At 35.4% G+C, this 19,076-nt stretch overlaps 3 protein-coding genes across 5 annotated transcripts; all 3 read left to right on the top strand.

The window, feature by feature from the left end:
* Positions 1-372: 372 nt before the first annotated feature.
* Positions 373-3,727, top strand: LOC110665524 (receptor-like cytosolic serine/threonine-protein kinase RBK2). Of its 3 annotated transcripts, none has more exons than XM_021825693.2 (9): positions 373-681; positions 1,107-1,198; positions 1,281-1,652; positions 1,742-1,993; positions 2,102-2,256; positions 2,352-2,431; positions 2,531-2,666; positions 2,795-2,944; positions 3,050-3,727. In XM_021825693.2, the coding sequence occupies exons 3-9, from the start codon at positions 1,298-1,300 to the stop codon at positions 3,176-3,178; spliced, it is 1,257 nt and encodes a 418-aa protein (XP_021681385.2). In that variant the 5' UTR covers positions 373-681; positions 1,107-1,198; positions 1,281-1,297; the 3' UTR covers positions 3,179-3,727. The 3 variants fall into 3 exon arrangements, with proteins under 3 accessions (XP_021681385.2, XP_021681384.2, XP_021681386.2); XM_021825692.2 differs by having other exon boundaries at positions 374-681; positions 1,296-1,652; XM_021825694.2 differs by lacking the exon at positions 373-681 and adding an exon at positions 790-818 and having other exon boundaries at positions 1,296-1,652.
* A 672-nt stretch (positions 3,728-4,399) lies between these two features.
* LOC110665525 (autophagy-related protein 18g) lies at positions 4,400-12,017 on the top strand. The gene is made up of 9 exons (XM_021825695.2): positions 4,400-5,144; positions 6,397-6,861; positions 7,331-7,768; positions 8,476-8,721; positions 8,809-9,645; positions 9,720-9,877; positions 10,415-10,548; positions 10,872-11,453; positions 11,569-12,017. Exons 1-9 carry the CDS (start codon positions 4,971-4,973, stop codon positions 11,571-11,573), a joined length of 3,039 nt encoding a protein of 1,012 aa, XP_021681387.2. The 5' UTR covers positions 4,400-4,970; the 3' UTR covers positions 11,574-12,017.
* Positions 12,018-12,815: 798 nt separating this feature from the next.
* Positions 12,816-17,186, top strand: LOC110665526 (histidine-containing phosphotransfer protein 5). Its single transcript, XM_021825696.2, has 6 exons — positions 12,816-13,369; positions 13,629-13,759; positions 14,619-14,687; positions 14,954-15,025; positions 15,595-15,667; positions 16,800-17,186. The coding sequence occupies exons 1-6, from the start codon at positions 13,307-13,309 to the stop codon at positions 16,848-16,850; spliced, it is 459 nt and encodes a 152-aa protein (XP_021681388.1). The 5' UTR covers positions 12,816-13,306; the 3' UTR covers positions 16,851-17,186.
* The last annotated feature ends 1,890 nt before the right edge of the window (positions 17,187-19,076 follow it).

The raw sequence follows: 19,076 nt of genomic DNA on the forward strand, positions 1-19,076 counted from the left end.
ATTAAGAAATTTAATTTATTAATTTTAAAATTTATTTTTTTAATTTAAATTTAAAAATTAAGAAACTCAATTTTATGATTTTCTTAAATTTTAAGTAAAATTAAAATTAAATTAAAATTTATGAATTGAATTAGACAATAATAGTTAAATTTTATTATTAATATAATAAATACATATATATTTTAATTATAATCAAGTGAATTTTCACAATTACAATTTTTTTTTTTATTGTTCACGTTATATGTGAGAAATATAATGAGCCAAAGAACAAGCACATCAATATATAGCAACGCTAGGAAGAGACAAATTTCTAGCCAGCCGAAGACAATAAATCTAAAAAGGCACGTGCTTATTGGACATTCGAGGTGCCGACGCCTGGTAGAGACCAAAAAGAGCCGGCTCTGACCAGCGACCATAAGCTCAGACGCCAGTCGAGTACGGCGGGTGGAAAGGAACTTCAGAATCTTTTAGCCTCTGCAACTTTACAAAATCTTATTTTTTAATCAAACATAAAATAATAATTTAAATATTTAAAAGAATCTCCGACCACTTTGACAGAAGCAGGGATTTGTTGCAGTAACTCTGAATTTACGTCCACCTCTGCCTCCTGTCTCTTGTCTCCTCTGCTTCTATGCTACGTTCTCTGCCACTCTCTCAGAAAAATTCAGCTTCTCCTCTCTGGTTTGTCCACATACCCTTCCTTTTCTTTTCCCTTCTTCATCTTTCGTCTATGATTTTCCTTTTGCGTTTCGTATGAGATTTTAGAGGAAACGTTGCTGTCTGTGTTTTATTGGAATATCCCTTTCTGCTTTCTCCATGTAATGTTCTCTCTGAAATATTTCAGTAAATTGAATCCTCTGCGTAATCTGGGTTTAGCTCCAATCTGGAGTTTTCCTTGTAATACATTTATTTCTTGTTGTATAATATGTTACATTTTTTTTTTCTGCAATGCCCTTTTGTTGGTTTTCTTTCCAATTAGTCTATGGTCCGTTTCAGATTCTTTTACCTTCTTGTATGTTATTCTGGTTTCACTATAATGATTGTAATCAGCCCTATTTTCTTATAATTTATCTTGCTAATTATTTTTTCTTGTTCTTTTGTTGCAGAGAGAACAGGGAAATCTTGGTAAAATTCAACTATTAATATTTGAGGATAAGAAAACACAATACTCTGTTCTGAGTCTTCGTCCCTGCTCCAGGTGAAATTACTATCACTTCACTTCTTGCCCCTCTCAATTCTATATTGATATCTTCAACATACAATTCGTGTTGACCTAGTAGGTTCTCTAATCATAGATATGGAGAAAAAGGTAGATAAAAGCTCTCCTGTTGGGGTTCTTGAAGACTACTTTAGAAGCGAAGAATCCGAAAGCTGTTCTTCGAAAGAACCCACTTCGGTCTTGGAATCTCAGAGAAATTCAAAAGCCACTTCTCTTTGGCATGGATTTTTCCAATTGCTGAGAAGTCGATCAAAGAAACGTTTAGCTACATTGCATCCCCTCAGTGTCCTAAAGCACTCATTGAGAAGGAGCTCTAGTATGAGAGAGATGGTGCCGAATCTTTTTTCAAACTCTGATTCGTACAATTTAAAGTCTCCGAGAAAATGCTTCTCTCTCTCTGAGCTCCAAGCTGCAACAAACAATTTCAGCCAAGGTTTTTCTATTCTCAAATCTCTATTGATTTGAAAAAAATTGTCCAAATTGGGATGAACTTATGAAGAATTTAACTTTGTTCTCGTGTAGAAAATCAGATTGGAAAGGGTGGTTACGCTGAAGTTTACAAAGGGTGTTTGAAAAATGGGAAACTAATGGCTATTAAGCGGCTGACAAGAGGAACACTTGATGAGATGATAGGGGACTTCCTATCAGAGATGGGAATTATGGCCCATGTGAACCACCCCAATACAGCTAAGTTAATTGGCTATGGAATTGAAGGAGGGATGCACCTTGTTCTTGAATTGTCTCCCCATGGGAGCTTAGCTTCTCTGCTTTATGGTTAGTTCAACTTTGCTTAGTTCTCTATGTTGAAATTTGAAATAGTCCATTCCCATGGTGATGGAATCCTTCACCCTTTCCATTTATGATAAATTTCCATTTTGATAGGCTCCCAAGATACATTGACATGGGAGATTAGGTATAAGATTGCACTAGGAACAGCTGAGGGTTTACTCTATCTTCATGAGGGTTGTCAGAGAAGAATAATACATAGAGATATCAAGGCTGCTAACATTTTGCTTACAGAGGACTTTGAGCCTCAGGTATCCTTCTAGCCTATCCAGCATTAAATAATGTGCACTTTTCATGAACATGAGATAGATAACTGATAGTTCTGCAATTCAAAATTTTACTTCAGATTTGTGATTTTGGGCTTGCAAAATGGCTACCCGAGCATTGGACTCACCACATTGTATCCAAATTCGAAGGCACATTTGGGTCAGTAAGGCTAAGACATACTACAGTAAACATTCTCTGATATTTGCCTGTCAATTATTTCAATTAACAAAGCATTAAGTTCATTTCTCATTCTTGCAGCTATCTTGCTCCCGAGTACTTAATGCACGGAATAGTGGATGAAAAAACTGATGTTTTTGCCTTTGGTGTGCTGCTGTTGGAATTAGCCACAGGACGGCGAGCACTGGATTACTCGCAACAAAGCCTTGTCTTGTGGGTATGATTTCCTGTACCTTTCTGGATTTTTTATTCATAATTAATAGGTAATCACTAACCAGCAAGCACTTGCATAGAATGCCTGCAAGTGGAAGATAATTATGAAACTGATTTTCTTGACCTTTTTAGGCAAAACCCTTGCTCAAGAAGAGTGAGATCAGTGAGCTAGTTGATCCTGCTCTTGCCAATGATTATAATGCTCGACAGATGAATCTCATGCTATTGGCCGCTTCTTTATGCATACAACAGTGTTCATTACGGAGGCCTCAAATGACTCAGGTATGCACCCTTCCTAGAAGGCCAAAGTTCTTTGACAATTTCCTTTATAGCTGATGTTTATGAGTGGTGATGAACGATTCCACATTTCTGGGACATGAATAGCAGGTTGTGCAGATTCTTAATGGTAATCTCAGCTGCTTGAAATGCACGAAAAAATGGCGAGTGGCATTCTTTAGAAAAGTTTTCCGCGATGAGCTCTTCAAAACAGAAGAGTATAAATCACCCAACAATTAGATAATCTCAGTTGGGCTGACAAGATGATTTGGGTTTTAATTAAGAGCAATGGTTTTCCGTGTGTTTCCCTTATCCAAGAAACAAACTGTAGGTTGCGCCATTGAAGTTGGCAGTGGTACCAAAAGCATCCTAAGCTGGGAACTGAAATGCAAGGTTTCTTTAAAGATTATAACAGAAGAAAGAGAGGAAAAGGAGTTCGTAGACAAAAGGAAGAAACGACAGTGCGTTTTCAACTTGTGTACATAAAAAAAAAAGATGCAAAGAATCAATAGGAATACCAAAGTAAAGAAAGGAGGAGTATTCCTAGTTATGTAGATTGTACAGCATAGAATCCTACTAAACGCCTTGAGAACGTTGGATCTTCAATCAACTCAAGTACGTAAAGGAACCGTAGACTCCAAAAGCAAAAGAAAGGTAGTTTTGCTTTCCAATTTCCAGCATGCTTGTGTTCCTTTTCAGGAGACACACCAGCTAAAGCTTGAAATTTGCATTATTTATAAATGTATATTTGAGAATCGGAGATATTGTTAATTATTATTGTATTCGACATATTTGTTTTTATGTGTGGATCATAATCATCCATTAATTTATATCTAAAATGAAAATAAATTTTAATTTTATGTAGTTGTTGAGCAAATAAGCTAGAGCTAGTAGTAAAAGAAGCTTGAAATAGCCACGGGAACTGGTAAATTGAATAACTGCAAGGAGCCTAAACTATCAGCAACTATTCATTCAAACTTTTTATCAAACATCTTTGATTCAATTATAGGAGATTGAATAGTGAATAATTTGTCTATCAATTCTCAATGACTAAAGCAAATTTCATCCCAATACCCATCACATACATCGAACAAGAAAATGTCATCATCATCATTTTTAGAGGTTCAAGCAATGAACGTCTCTATACACTTGACATGATTTTGAGTGCTTTTGCTCCTCTTAAAAGGCTTATCATAACCAGAGGAAAGGACTTCACATTCACCTCATTAATTTCATCTTAGACCACCAATCAACTTTCATCCATGAATATTAAGAATTTAATTTTAATAGAAATTTAATAAATTAAAACTTAAATAATTATTAAAACTTCAAAAGGAGAAGAATATAACTTTAATTTTTTTTTAACAAAATAATTATTAAAATAAAAAATTAACTTAATTTTTTAAAAATATTTAAATAATACTAATAAAAAAAATTAAAAATTACAAAGGAATGATCCTTTCCTCTAAACTTACTCTTCCTCTCTCTTAAATTTTCTGTGCTTTTGGTGTTGCAATCCGCACTCCACAATTTCTTAATCTCCGGCATTTAAAAATATCAAAATCATCCCATCACTTCAAAAACAATACAGAAGGGAAAATACGAATGCTAAATAAATATGCTTACAGCTACAGCCACAGTCACAGCCATGGTAAGGCAAACTAGGGAGAGAGCGATGGAAAATGAGAGATGTTTTATAGAAGAGAAATAGAAGAACGAAGAAAAACTTGGCATCCAAACAGAACCTTGCTCTCTCTCTCTCTCTCTCTCTCTCTCTCTCTATACCCTTTACTAGGCTCTTCAAGTCAAACGCTCCAAGCAAACGACAACAAACTCGTCTGATTCCCCGATTTCTTTTTCCGTTGGTTAGGTAGTGATCTTAGAATCGGATGATATATCCGATCGTCGGTGGAGATCGGCGATGCTCGTCGGTTCCGGTGCCGGTGGGGGAGGATGGCGGTGGTGATGGTGGAGTAGCTGAGGAGTCCTTTTGTGAGTCGGTGGTAGTTGAGAGGAGTTCAGGAGGTGGAGGATGAAGAAAGGAAAGAGTAAAAACACTGGCTTGTTACCGAATTCCTTGAGGATTATCTCTTCTTGCCTCAAAACTGTTTCCACTAATGCTAGCACCGTTGCTTCCACCGTTAGGTCTGCTGGCGCGTCGGTTGCTGCGTCTATTTCAACTGCTACTGAGGATCACAAAGATCAGGTTTTCTTATTTTCATGTCAAGTTCAAATTTTTAGCAGATGTTCATTCAAATTTTGACTCATTGATGAATGGAAATCTTAATAATTCAGTTTTGATGGCTTCCGTGGTTTATTAGTTTCGTTACCGCTTCTCTGGATGCATGTGTAGCTTGTTTAATAATCTGAGAGAACTGTTCACATATACCATTACCTCGATTAAAATTATTAGTATTTGACCACATCCAAAGGGGGAGATTTAAATGTGAAAACTTTCTGCTTTTGCCTTTGTTATTGGAGAACATGTCATGACTTTCTACTAGTAGATTGCTTGCTTACTGGCTACTTGTGGAGCCTCTTTTCAACTGCTCACGTCAACTAAACCTCAGTTCCAGTTGGCTTGCCTACATGCATAATTTTCCTCCATTTTGTTCTGTTCAGGGCCAAACGAATTTGTTGTGATACTAAGTTTTATGCCTGTACAGGCATGGTCATTTTTTATCATCCTCTTCTATTTTAGTTATTCTGCTCAAGTGTATCCACTGGAGTCTATCGAATATACCCAAACGGTCTTAGGTAAGCGTCACTCCACTTTTCCTATTCGTGCCACCTCCACTTTCTGCCATTTGGAACATGCTACCTTCACTTAGTTGGTCATTTCTTGTATTACTGAGGTCCATATTGGGCTCCTTTCTGTGTTAGCTGATTGCACCAGCTGATGAATGCTCTAACAAGACATCAGATTGCCCATGACCTAAAGAGAGAATTTAGTATAGAATTAGAACGGCTTACTCTTGTTATTAAATTTTAAAGTGTTGTTCCTTCCAGATTTTAAGTTTACAGGAATCTTGTTCAATGTAGTAAATAGTTTTGTTGCTTAAACATTACATTGAATCAATTTGGACTATGGAATAAGAGTGAAGGAATGTCAGTTGTTGTTGACTGTTTAATCAATAGATTGTGAAAAGTAAGACTTCATAAGCTATAACGTTATGGCTGTTTCCCGGGATTTTTTTTTCTCTTGGTGGATATTGACTTTTGACAATCTTATTTGGATTGTACTTTTTTAAATTTCTTTAGAGCTTTTGATTTCTAGACAATATTCTTATGATGCGATCTTGATGCACAGCCCCATCACTGGTTACGCAAAATTTCTGTTGAACTTTATTTCTGCAATATGGGGTGCTGGCTTCCCAATTTCTTGTCCCTTCCTCATTTGTATTTTTCTGTGAACCATGTTTACTTGGAGCTACTTTTGAATTTTTGCTGGTGAGCAGGTCACCTGGGCAAGCTTTGACTGGTTGGAGCTAGGTCCATCTGTCTTCAAGCATGTTCTCTTACTTGGTTATCAGAATGGCTTTCAAGTCCTTGATGTGGAGGATGCTTCTAATTTTAGTGAACTGGTTTCGAAGCGTGATGGTCCAGTTTCATTTTTACAGATGCAGCCTTTCCCTACAAAGTCTGATGGCCAAGAAGGATTCAGATCATCGCATCCTTTACTATTGGTTGTTGCAGGGGATGATTTTAACAGTTTAAATGTGGGTCAAAATCATAGTCTTCTAGGTGGGCTAGGAAGAGAGAATAACAGCGAGTCTCTGTCAGGAAACTATATTAATTCTCCAACTACTGTTCAGTTTTACTCCTTTCGGTCTCACTGTTATGTGCATGTTCTGAGATTTCGCTCGGCTGTGCATATGGTTCGATGCAGCCCTCAGATTGTAGCTGTGGGCCTTGCAACTCAAGTATGTGTTTCCCTGTTTAACGCATTTTTTTTTTAGATTGATTAACGTCAAAATTTTGAGCTATAATTTTATTAGATATTTATGTCTAGTGAATGAATGGGCAAACATTGGATTCATGTGGATTGGCATTAATAAGTCTAGAGGTTGGCATTGACTTGCAATGGATGATAACTTCTCAAATTAAATAATTACCCCAAAATTTTCACCTTTTTCATTACTTTTTGTTTTATATCCTTTTCAAAGTCTTACTTTTGATGTGGATCATTTTAGCCAGTAAATAGTGTCAATTTGGTGGAAATGTTGGTGATAATTAGATCTCACCTTACCAAGCAAGCAATATAATGCAGATGTGGTATCATGATAATGTATCTAATGAAGGTTTTAATTTTATTAATTGGCTGATTATGGGCTTCCAGTTTCACCATACATATAATCATATATAACTCGCATTCTTGATTTTTGGTGGCAGATATATTGTGTTGATGCTCTCACTCTTGAGAGTAAATTCAGTGTTCTCACCTATCCTGTTCCCCAGTTGGCTGGACAAGGAACAGTAGGAGTCAATCTAGGTTATGGTCCGATGGCTGTGGGTCCTCGGTGGTTAGCTTATGCTTCGAACAATCCACTGGTGTCAAATTCAACTCGCTTAAGTCCAAAAAATCTTACTCCATCTCCAGGTGTCAGTCCATCAACGTCACCAGGTGGTAGTAGTCTGGTTGCTCGTTATGCAATGGAATCTAGTAAACAGCTGGCTGCTGGAATAATTAACCTTGGTGACATGGGATACAAAACATTGTCTAAATACTATCAAGAGCTCCTTCCTGATGGGTCTAATTCTCCAGTTTCATCCAATTCTGGCTGGAAAGTTGGTAGACTTGCAGGATCGGACATGGATAATGCAGGGATGGTAAGCTTTCTATTGAATCCAGAACACAAGCATGTCTTCACTTCTGGTACCATTAAAATCTAATCATTGTTCCATGACTGGAACATGTGAGAACGGTTTCAGTTATTCTTCTAAATTATGGACCCATTTGTTTGGGCAGGCATATGCTAGTAATGATTAGCCCATTGCTATCATGGTTGCTATGGTATAATGCAAATCTTTTATGATTTTAGTGACATTTCAGAAGTTCATTCAAATGCTAGCTCCACAAAACCCTACAGGTAAAGCTGTAGGTTGGATTCGGGCAGGTCGTTGATGCATCTGTTGCATACAACATGAGATATTTTATTATCACAGACACACACTAGAAATTAGCTTCAAAGTTAAATTTTTTTCTTTTTTCATTCTAGTTTGCAAAAAGCCGTCTGATATACTCACCAATATGACAGTAACAGTGTTTGAAGCCAGAAGCCATGCCTTGGACCCGTTTTTTTTTTGTACTATTCTCATCCAAGAAAATGGCCTTAGTGTTTCATTTGACCTGTGGAAGAGAAAACCTTTATCATTTTCTTTTCCTCAAAATGAAATGACATCGTGTTGGAGGATATAAAAAGTTGACACATGTATTGGTTCTTGCACAAAAAGATAGGCAGAAGTTTTTTGGAGAGCATTAGATTTGAATTAATGTATTAGTTTATTTCTTTCCTGGTTAAAAATGGTTCTTGCAGGTAGTTGTCAAGGATTTTGTTTCTCGAGCTGTTATATCACAATTTAAAGCCCATACCAGTCCCATAGCTGCACTATGTTTTGACCCTAGTGGGACCTTGCTTGTTACTGCTTCAATTTATGGAAATAACATAAATATTTTCCGGATTATGCCATCCTGTTCACGGAATGGATCAGGTGCTCAAAGCTATGACTGGAACTCTTCTCATGTGCATCTTTACAAGCTACATCGTGGAATAACTTCAGCTGTTAGTATATTTTTGCTGTCTATCACTTTTACTTTCTTTTTCTGGTATTTATATTCACAGATATTCATTTTGTGCGTGTGCATTCAGATGATCCAGGATATATGCTTTAGTCACTATAGTCAGTGGATTGCAATTGTTTCATCCAAAGGAACCTGTCATGTCTTCACTTTATCTCCATTTGGCGGTGATTCTGGATTTCAATCTCTTAATTCTACGGGTGAGGACCCTTCCCTATATCCAGTGTTGTCTCCACCTTGGTGGTCCGCATCATCTTGCATGATCAATCAGCATTCTTCTCCACTCCCCCTACCCGTCACACTTTCCGTGGTGAGCAGAATAAAATATAGTAGTTTTGGGTGGCTTAATGCTGTTGGCAGTGCCAATGGCTCTGCAGCAGGAAAGGTTTTTGTACCATCTGGTGCAGTTGCTGCTGTTTTCCATAATTCTAAATCTCAAAGCGTTCAGCATGTTAACTCAAGGGCCAATTCCTTGGAGCATTTGTTAGTTTTCACTCCATCAGGTCATGTAGTTCAGCACGAGCTTCTTCCATCTATTGGGCTAGATCCAGGTGAAAGTGGTTCAAGAACCCAGCCAGTTTCATTTGTACATATACAAGACGATGACTTGAAGGTTAAAGTTGAACCAGTTCAATGGTGGGATGTGTGTAGAAGATCAGATTGGTCAGAAAGAGAGGAATGCATTTTTGGGAGTACAGGTGGAAAAAACGCTGTTGAAATAATTCAAAGAACACCAGGATCTGGGGATAATTTTAACATGGAATTTCTAGACATCAATGATGATTCCAGTGAAAAGAAATCAGCAAAAACATGTTTTGTAAAATCTCATGAGAGATCCCACTGGTACCTTTCTAATGCAGAGGTGCATTTAAGCTCTTTGAGGTTGCCAATGTGGCAAAAATCTAAGGTAAAAACTGAAGTTATGATGCCTGTGTATTGGTTCTATATCTTGGTTGTGATTTATTTTCTTCACCATCTTAGATTTGCTTCTATGTGATGGATTCTCCAAGAGTTAATAGTTATGATGATGGAGAGTTTGAAATTGAAAATCTTCCCATCCATGAAGTTGAATTAAAGCAAAAGGAATTATTGCCAGTTTTTGATCATTTTCACAGCATCAAATCAGGGTGGAATGATAGGTAATGACCATTTTTATCTGTAGTTACTTGGTTCTTTTATCTGTATATTTAATAAGAAGCTGAGTAGTTCTTGTCACAACTTGATGTTAATATATTGACAAAAGTTTCAGCTGAGGTTGATTGGGAGATCGTCTTAGTGATGGATGATGACTGGTGTTTTAGTAAAATTAGGCTCAGTTTGTACTTTGGAACTCTCATATACTGCTTCAATTCCCCTAGGGCAGGTTGGGGATGGGGTCTTGTATTAAGCTGTATTAAAATATTAGACGTCCTGGTGGATTGCAATAGTGTTCTTTATTCCTTGTTGCAAAATGATGAGATTGACACTAGTTTTAATTGGTATTCTGTACTTGTAAATAAAATTTGGTGGCTATCCGCTATAGTGTATTTTTTCTTTTGTAATAAGCATGAAACTTCTCTATTCATACTACTTTGTTTAGAGGCCCTGCCAAGGGTATATGTCCTCATTCTTTGTCCTTTCCAGTGTACCGTGCATAATTTTGTACTTTGAATTGCTTGCTTTGTTCCATTGTTTAGAGGCCTCGCCGCAGCAAGATATAACCTTTCACCATTAGCAGAACCACTTCAAGTTGAGGGCAAGATCACACAGGAGACTGTTATTTGTCACTCGATGCCAGCATCACTTAGCTCAACTGAAAGTTCAGAATGTGGTAAGTTTTTGTATATATATGTCAATACCATCCATCAGCATGACATCTGGTAGAGAATCTCTTTATTTGATACTTGGAATGTATGGAGTTTGGTTGCTGTGAGAGAATCTCTTCATCATTGTGCCCCTTTCTTACCTAGTGCTTGGCTAATATACCAATGCATTAAAAAGAATGAATTAAAATTTCATTTAACACCCCAATTTTAGTTATTTAAGTGACAATTGAAGCCTGCTACTTATTAGTTACCTGTGTGGATGTCTCTTATATTGGTATTGTTATTTGTGAAAGTCTATAACTTTGAATCATTTTCATTTTTTAATCAGGTTCATCAAGAAGAATTGAGCATATGCTAGATTTGGATATAATAAATTGTGAGAAAACTTACATCACCACTTGCCAGAATCTGAATGACTACTACCAGGAAAGAAAAGGGGGTACCATAATTGAGTCTGGTGCACTGATTAAGAATTCCTTAACCATTGTATCTCTTCCACATGAGCATTCAAAAAATGTAAATAGTCATGTTATCAATTGTGCTAAAAATGGTTTACCCTTGTCAGCAAATAACTCGCCTCCTGCAGGAACATTCTTTGTTGGAGAAGCTCCAATTTTGAATACCAATAGGCATACTGATCTTTTAGCATCAACTGCTGACAGTTACAATTCACATATTAATAGCCTTGTGGGAGCGTCCACTATTCCTACAGTAGAGAATCCATTAGATTTTGGGCTGTCTTTTCGGGAGGGGCACTGTAAGGCATTGAACCTTGATGAATGCCACAGGTCAACTGAAGTCATAGCTGATGATGTTGACAGCAGCAGTAGCCAGTGTGAGAAGGAAAAGCCTGAAGAGGATGGCGATAATGATGAATTTCTTGGTGGCATGTTTTCATTTTATGAAGAAGGTAAAAAACTTTGGGCTATACCAGGCGCCTGAAATGGTTCCCAACAGATTTCCGTTTTCTATTCAGTTGTGTGGATTTATGTTAGCCACTTCAGCATGCTTAACTGTTTTCACAGGTTGATCTCAACTCTTCTCTACTAGTGAAACGTCCAGAGTGCTGGCATTCACGGGTCAGCGCAATTAAAACGTTTGAGGAAGTTGGTGTTATTTTATTGAAGATGTCATCTTTTGACAATGAATGTGCAATGATGGTGTGAATAAGAGGGGTGGCAAATCAAACTACATATTTGCCAACGTATGTAATCCTCTCTCTCTCTCTCTCTCTCTCTCTCTCTCTCTCTCTCTCTCTCTCTCTCTCGTATATATTCTGTACATGATAATTCTTAAGCATAGGATTAGTTCTGGATTTGCATTCAGTGGCATCTGTTAACTCTGTCTGTACAGATGAACTCAATGAAAACAATGTTCTCAAGCTGTATAACTGTATATTTTTCCTTTCTTTTGACAAAAAGAATAGGGGGGGAAAAGGAATGAAAAGGAAAAGACGAATTGTTTTGCTCAGAAATGATTTGCTTCTCCCTATTTCCTGTTGTGAGGTGGGTTTGATGAAAATTTTCGTTTTTAGTCTTTTCATAAATTGATTCATCTCCCTTTCCAAGTGTGGTAGTTGTCTTTGGGTTGGTGGTTGGTGATATGGCGTTTATACTGACTGCTTGCCCTGTGTTTTTGGAGACTGCCTGTTGCAAAAGTTAACCTGGTGGAATTGCCTGACAAATTCTGCTTGTGATTATGGGAGGTAAATTAGGATGTTTGCCGTCAACACGAAGCTGTTTTTTATTCTAGGTGTGCCATTCGATTAAAAAATGCCCTTTTTTTAACCGCACAAAAAACCATATGATTTTATGGAATGTTCTTTTTTTTAACTAAAAACTGTTTTATTTTTTAAATCACTTTTATATATTTTAATTTATATATATGTAAATATGAAAGAACAATTGTAAGGGAAAAAGTAAAAAATTATGGGAATTAAACAATTGGACTGAATAGATTAAACATATTAAAAATTATATTAAAATTAATTTAAAAAAATTGAAAATTAAATTAAAATTTCACCATAGAGTAAAGGAAATGCTGCTTATTATGATGACATCTGGACATGTGGAGGAGGAGAGTAGTCGCACAGAGAAATTACTTTCAAATGAATTATAAAAAAAAAAAAATGATTTTCCGCTTTCTTTTTTTTTTAAAGAGGAAAAAAGGGAAAAACTGGAAGTCGATATTTCCAAAAACACCCCAATATTGTAAAATGGAAAACTTTTGAGTTGAGTAGTACTATAAGGCTGAAACTGCGTTGTTGAAAGAATTTGAAATCTAATATCCGTATGGTAAATGGCAAAGAACTAAAACATGGGTCATTTTGGTGGATCTACTGGCTGGTTTCCTCCGTTAACTTTTTCACTTTTATGGAAGTTGTTATGTGATAGATATTTTCCATCAACGATTAGGATGGCAATTATCTATATTTTTCATATTCATTTCATTTTTTATATGATTTATCTTATCTTTTAATTGTAATTTGGATCCTAAAACATAATAATAAGGCATAAATGAAAATTCTAATTATTATTCAGATTTAATAAAAATTGTTTTGTTGATTAAAATAAAACAACATTATAAAAACAGCCACTTTGTCAGAATCAGTAAACGTCTAGAATTAGTAGAAAATCCACTTTGGGCAAGTCATTAGTGGGTTTCCAACGCCCCTTTCTTCCTCGCCACCCCTTTCAATTGGTCTGTTATAATCAGTAAGGTCTTCTTCCAACTTCGTATCTTCCTCGTTGATTTCACACGCCCATGGACGTCATAGTTCAGTTGCAGAGACAGATTGTTGATTTCACAGCTTCCCTATACCGAGAGGTTAGTTTATATTCATGTATGGATTTCTATATATACGATCGAATTTACTACGTTTGTTTCTGTGGAAAGTGTGTGGGGGAGTATCTTTTCTTTCTGAATAATTGGGATGGGATAAAAACTTCATCTTTAGGGACACAGTTTTTTTTGGCTATGATTTTATGTGGATATTCCTAAAATTGAATGAATCTCCTAGGGAATAATTTCTTAGATAAAAAAAATTTCGTGTTTATGCTGATGGGTTTTTGTTGATTTTGAGAAGGGATATGTGGACGATCAGTTTACTCAGCTGCAGAAGCTGCAAGACGAGAGTAGTCCTGATTTTGTGATGGAGGTTGCTTCTCTCTTCTTTGTAGATTGTGAAAAGCTTGTTAACAATATGGCCAGAGCTCTGTGAGTGTCTTTTATCTTACCCGAGTTCTTGCCTTTGCTTTCTTGGATTTCTTTGTTTATTTCCTTTAGTTGATTCTTTAGAGCTTGTTTGTTTCAATTCCAAAACACAAAATTTTGTGGAATTCAATTGAATTCCATATTTTGTGTGTTTGGTTTGAAAAAGAAAAAATTCAATTCCAAGAATTCAAATTTATTAATTGTTTATAATTAAAATCAATTTCTATCAAATTTGATGGAATTTGAAATGAATTTCACAAAACTTAGGTAACTAACAATTTTTTGGATTAAAATTTCCTTATCAAAACTTTCTTCCAATCAAACTCCATTGGCTAATAAGATATTTTATATTTGTCCTAACTTTTTAATATTTAAGCTTATTATGCACTTAGTAATGATACTATTTATGCTGTTTTATAAATCTCCTATATGATAAGACTGATGAGACATGAATTTATTTTATATTTATTACTATATTGTTAATTGGGTTTGTATGTTTGTTAGTTGTTATAAATTTATTAGGTTAAGATTTTTTTTTTGAATTTTTTAGAAAATTGTAATTTATTAATTTTACTCTTGATGGTCGTGTAGGAAATGAGGACAAATGAATTTCAATTCTGGAATTATATCAAACATGAATTATCTGAAATTCAATTGAATTATGTATTTTAGGTTGTATCATATCAAATAGTGGAATACATTTCAAATAAATTCTATTTAGAATTCGATTCAAATGAATTCCAAAATTTGTGGTAGAATTGAGCCAAACACTATGTTAGTCTCTACTCTGCTTGAACATTGTTTTTCAGATATTGCTTAACAGGGTTTTTCTTTTTATCTTTTTATTTTTTTTTATGTTCAGGGAACTGCAGGCTGTGGATTTTAAGCAGGTGGATTCTCATGTTCACCAATTGAAGGGTAGTAGTTCCAGGTATTTTTATATACCACCGTCCGTTGATTTAATTGTGCAATTTGATTCTTTTATTTGTGCTCTAGTAATACTAAGGCCACTTACAAATGTTAAGGGTATGAATAATCCTTGCAGGAATGGTAAGGGTTTGAATAATCCATAAAATAATGGCTGTTTTGTGACAAATAATCTCATATGAGACAAAACTTTTCTTTTCATTTATTTTTTCCTTGAATGTTTATTTCCTATGTTGTTTGATTCAAAAATTGTTTTTTTATGGTTAACAGCGTGGGTGCAGCAAGAATTAAAAATGCATGCATTGCCTTCAGAACTTATTGCGAGTCCCAAGACCGTGAAGGGTGAGCTTGATTTAATACTCATATTTTATCCTTTTTACCCTCTTAACCCAATGTAAAATTCATATAATTTATTCAATTTATACATTAAAATTTTTTTGCTGCCTCAAAACCTTATTTTTATTCATTTATCAAAAATCATGAAAGAATGTGGTGTCTGAATAGGCCACAAGCATAGCAATATCCTATTCGGTGACATGTTTGCAAATAAATGTTTAGAGGTTTTAAATGTGGAAAGTTGTTCAAATATTATGATACTCTGGTTTTGAATGGAAAAGGACATTTTTTTAGTCTTCTTATAAATCTGGTTTTGGTAAATAATGCAATTAGTTAGAGGTTTTTTATGAGCAAGACTTGTCTTCATGTGATTGAACTGTTTGCTTGTGTAAGTTGATCATAAAAATAGAATGAAGTCCCTATAAACTTCTGTCAACATTCCATTATTTGATATAAGGATACAGACTGTTGTGTGGATATTTCTGGATTTGATCATACTAGCTTTTTGCTTTTAGTTGAATCCAATGGTGGCTTGTCTGTGATGGAATTTGATTGATAAAAGAATGTTGGTGCAGGTGTTTGAGATGCCTTCAGCTAGTGAATCATGAGTATGCTCAATTGAAGATCAAACTTCAAACTTTATTCAGAGTAAGTTAAAAGAACTATGTCAAAGGTGGCTGGCAGTCCTACAAAGGATATGATCATCCAGGGAAGAATTCCCATATATTTTATCCTGATTTATGTCATGGGAAAATATCTCCTACTGTTAAATATATCTCAAGAAAACTTTGAAACTCTGTCTGCCTGCCTGCTGCATCAATTTTAAACATCATTTGATCAAGTTTCCAGTGTCTCATTCTTTACCATGAAAAAGAATTTTGGAGAAATCTCTTTACAGTTCTCCAGTTTCTTTTTGTGATTAAAAAATAATAAAAAAATATATTTGTATAGCTGCTTTGGTCAATCCCTGATTACATGTTAAATTTGTTTGGCACATAGTTGCTAGGTGTGCCTTAGGTGCAAGGCGCTTGTCTAGTGCCTCCGGAAGGGTAAGGTGGGTGACTTCTAACCGGCTTATGCTTCATGGCTTATGCATGTCCTTTTTTCCAATGTGCAAACCTTAAGAAAGGAGCACCTCATGAATCTTCAGCTCCAATGAGCTCTATCACCAGTAAAGGCCACCATCACTAGACTTGGCATCTCCTAATCTATCAGAACCCAGCATTGACACACTGGAAAGTTTCCAAAATCCCACTGGACTCCAGTTCCAGAGTTTTTGGATGCCAATTCTGGCATCCATGTGCCTCAAATCTCTCCCCTCCTCTGGTCTTCTCTGTTTTTCTCTCCCCTTCCCTTGGCTGCTCCGATTATGCTCTGTCAGTCTCTCCCCTCTTTGTCAGGCTCTGTTTCTCTTTTTTCCTTAAAAGAATAATACCGAAAAACATTTAACTCTCATTTTACTCTGTTTATTATCAATTATATATTTATATGTTTCTTTTGTTTGTGTATTATTTTTCTTGGTAGTTAGATTGTTAACTGTAGGTTGATGTTTTGAAGATTGTTAATTTTTGTCAATTCATTAAATTGATTTTATTGAATTTTTATGAATATTAAGTGTTAATTTTTATTTTTTGCCAAATTTTATTTTTCCATGCCGGGCAGTGTCTTTACTCCTATGTGCATTATTGAGCACTTTTAACAACTATGGTTTGGCATTTTCCCACCTCAAATTTTGTTTCTCAGTTTCTTTTCTTCCATTCTCTCTGTTTGACCACTGCAGCTGGAGCAACAGATTGTCGCAGCTGGTGGAACAATTCCTGTGCTTCAATGAGTACGATTGATTTTATCCCGTATCAACAAAAGATTGAAGGATTAATGTTATAGATACTCTTGTAGCAGCAGAAGGTTTGAGCTTGAGCTACTTTGACGTCCTGAAGCCTTGTATGTTGGGGAGCCACAATGTGAATAAAAATTTCTATAACTGCTTCTTAAACATATATAATTTGGTTTGCCTTTTTGGTAGTCAAAATTTGCATGTACCTGATTTTTTCTTATTTTTTCCTCTATTGTCTCTAGGGACATCACCTTTTAATACAATCCATAATGTGGAACCCAGTAAATGTGCATGACATATGAATTTTGTATAGAGATGATATTTTCCATTGCACAGTTGTCCATTTAGCTCACAGCTTCTATATTGCCAGCCACATGCATTCCTGTAATTGTTGCATCCAGTGCTTGGAGCAGACCAATGGCTCATTTGGAAATAATGCCACATTTTTGTACCCATCTAAATGAATGATACAGGTGTGCGCGTACACGTGTGTGCCTATAAATTCAGAATAATTGCCAATTTGGGCTATATATTAATTGTTGTTTGGAGCAGATACGCCTTCAATTTGAGTAACTCAGTCGGAGTTGAATTCTGATTCTGAAAGGATGATGTTATGCCACCAATTTCGAAGTATGGTGGTCAAGCCATGCTCTTATAAATTCTCAACTGGAAAGTGGTCCTGGTTTGAACTAAACAATTTCAGGCTGGTTGGTATGTAGAAGCTTCGCTATTGATGAAGGATGGTCCCAAGTTCCATTTACAGCGGATGCTTCTTGTGCAATGGCGCCTTCCTGCAGGTGGCTTTGCAGCAATTGGATTTTGGTAGAAGTTTTGAAAGTTTCGATTATGGGCTATACAAGTAAGTTAGCTCCTTAACCCTTTATGCCTTGTCTTAAATGGTCCATTTAGGAAGATGGATCCAAGCCTTCAGACATGATGATTTGGGCTAATTCAATCTGAAGTCATGTAAACCCAACCCTAGACAATCCAAATTCACATTGGCAATCACGAATTCAACGTTAAGATCATTTTCCTATGAAATGGGGTCAGACTGAGGCACACTTATTGTGAGGGAAATCGTGTTGCAGATTAGCTTGCCAATATGGCCATTCAAGGACCTGATGATTTGTGTGTACTGGAGATTCCCACAAGCTTAAGACTGATCTGGTTGGACAGTGATGCTCTCTCCTTTTGATTAAAAAAAAAAAAATACTCAATATTAATATTATTTTATCAATTAAAAGATAGAAACCTGTAATTTTTCCTATTCTATTTTTATTTTTCTGTTGATAGGTGAATCGAAAGAGTGAATATTAGAATCTGAACGATATGCCTTTAACCATTAGATCAAGTCAGGCTAAGCTATAAACTCATGTATTGTTTTTATATGATCATGAGGAAATGATACACTATTCTTATAGTACATGAAATAAGATGAATAATTCATGGTTGTATGAGAGAGGTTTAACTTGGTAGTACCATGTAAGAATTGGATGGCACAATAACTCCTCTTTAGGCTTTTAGTTGAGATGAATTAATAAATGTATCCCTTTGCCAGCTCTATATCACATTGGTGAAAGAGGCAACTAAACACCCTCTCTCTTAGAGACTTTATTGCACATCACCAAATTATCATTGTCAATCTTCTCCATAGAAAATAAGACAAATCTGCTCTTCTGAGCACAATTTAAAGATGACTTTGGGTGGATTCTGTTTACATAGAATTTTTTTTTCTTTTTTGTTCTTTGTCCTTTCTTTATTTCCAACTTAAAAGAAAAATATGGTGTAAAGTGCATATATTTTATATTTTTTTATTCTATCTTTTTGAGTTTGTATTTTGTTCATGAAATGTTTGATAATTTGAGATTCAGATGAATGTTATGGCTTTTGTAATTCTAAAAATCAATTTACTAAATTAGTTTTTCAGTTAGGTTCAATTAGATTTTACTATTTAATTTGATTTCATAAATAAAATTTTTCTAATCATTTATTTAATTATTTTAATTTAATTTAGTTCGAATCGAACCGATCGAGATTGCACAAATTCTAATTATAGACAATTAGAATGTTATGGCTTTTGTGATTCGCTTTATAAAAAGTATTTTGCGATAAATCCCATCACCCTTATGTATAGCAATAAAAATAAGTACTACCCTTTTCTTAATCCATCCTTCCTTCTTTTTTTAGAATTTTAGAAAAAAATTACAAGACATTAAATGTAAA

This window comes from Hevea brasiliensis, chromosome 2 (genome assembly GCF_030052815.1).
Source record: "Hevea brasiliensis isolate MT/VB/25A 57/8 chromosome 2, ASM3005281v1, whole genome shotgun sequence".
Classification (NCBI taxonomy): Eukaryota; Viridiplantae; Streptophyta; class Magnoliopsida; order Malpighiales; family Euphorbiaceae; genus Hevea; species Hevea brasiliensis.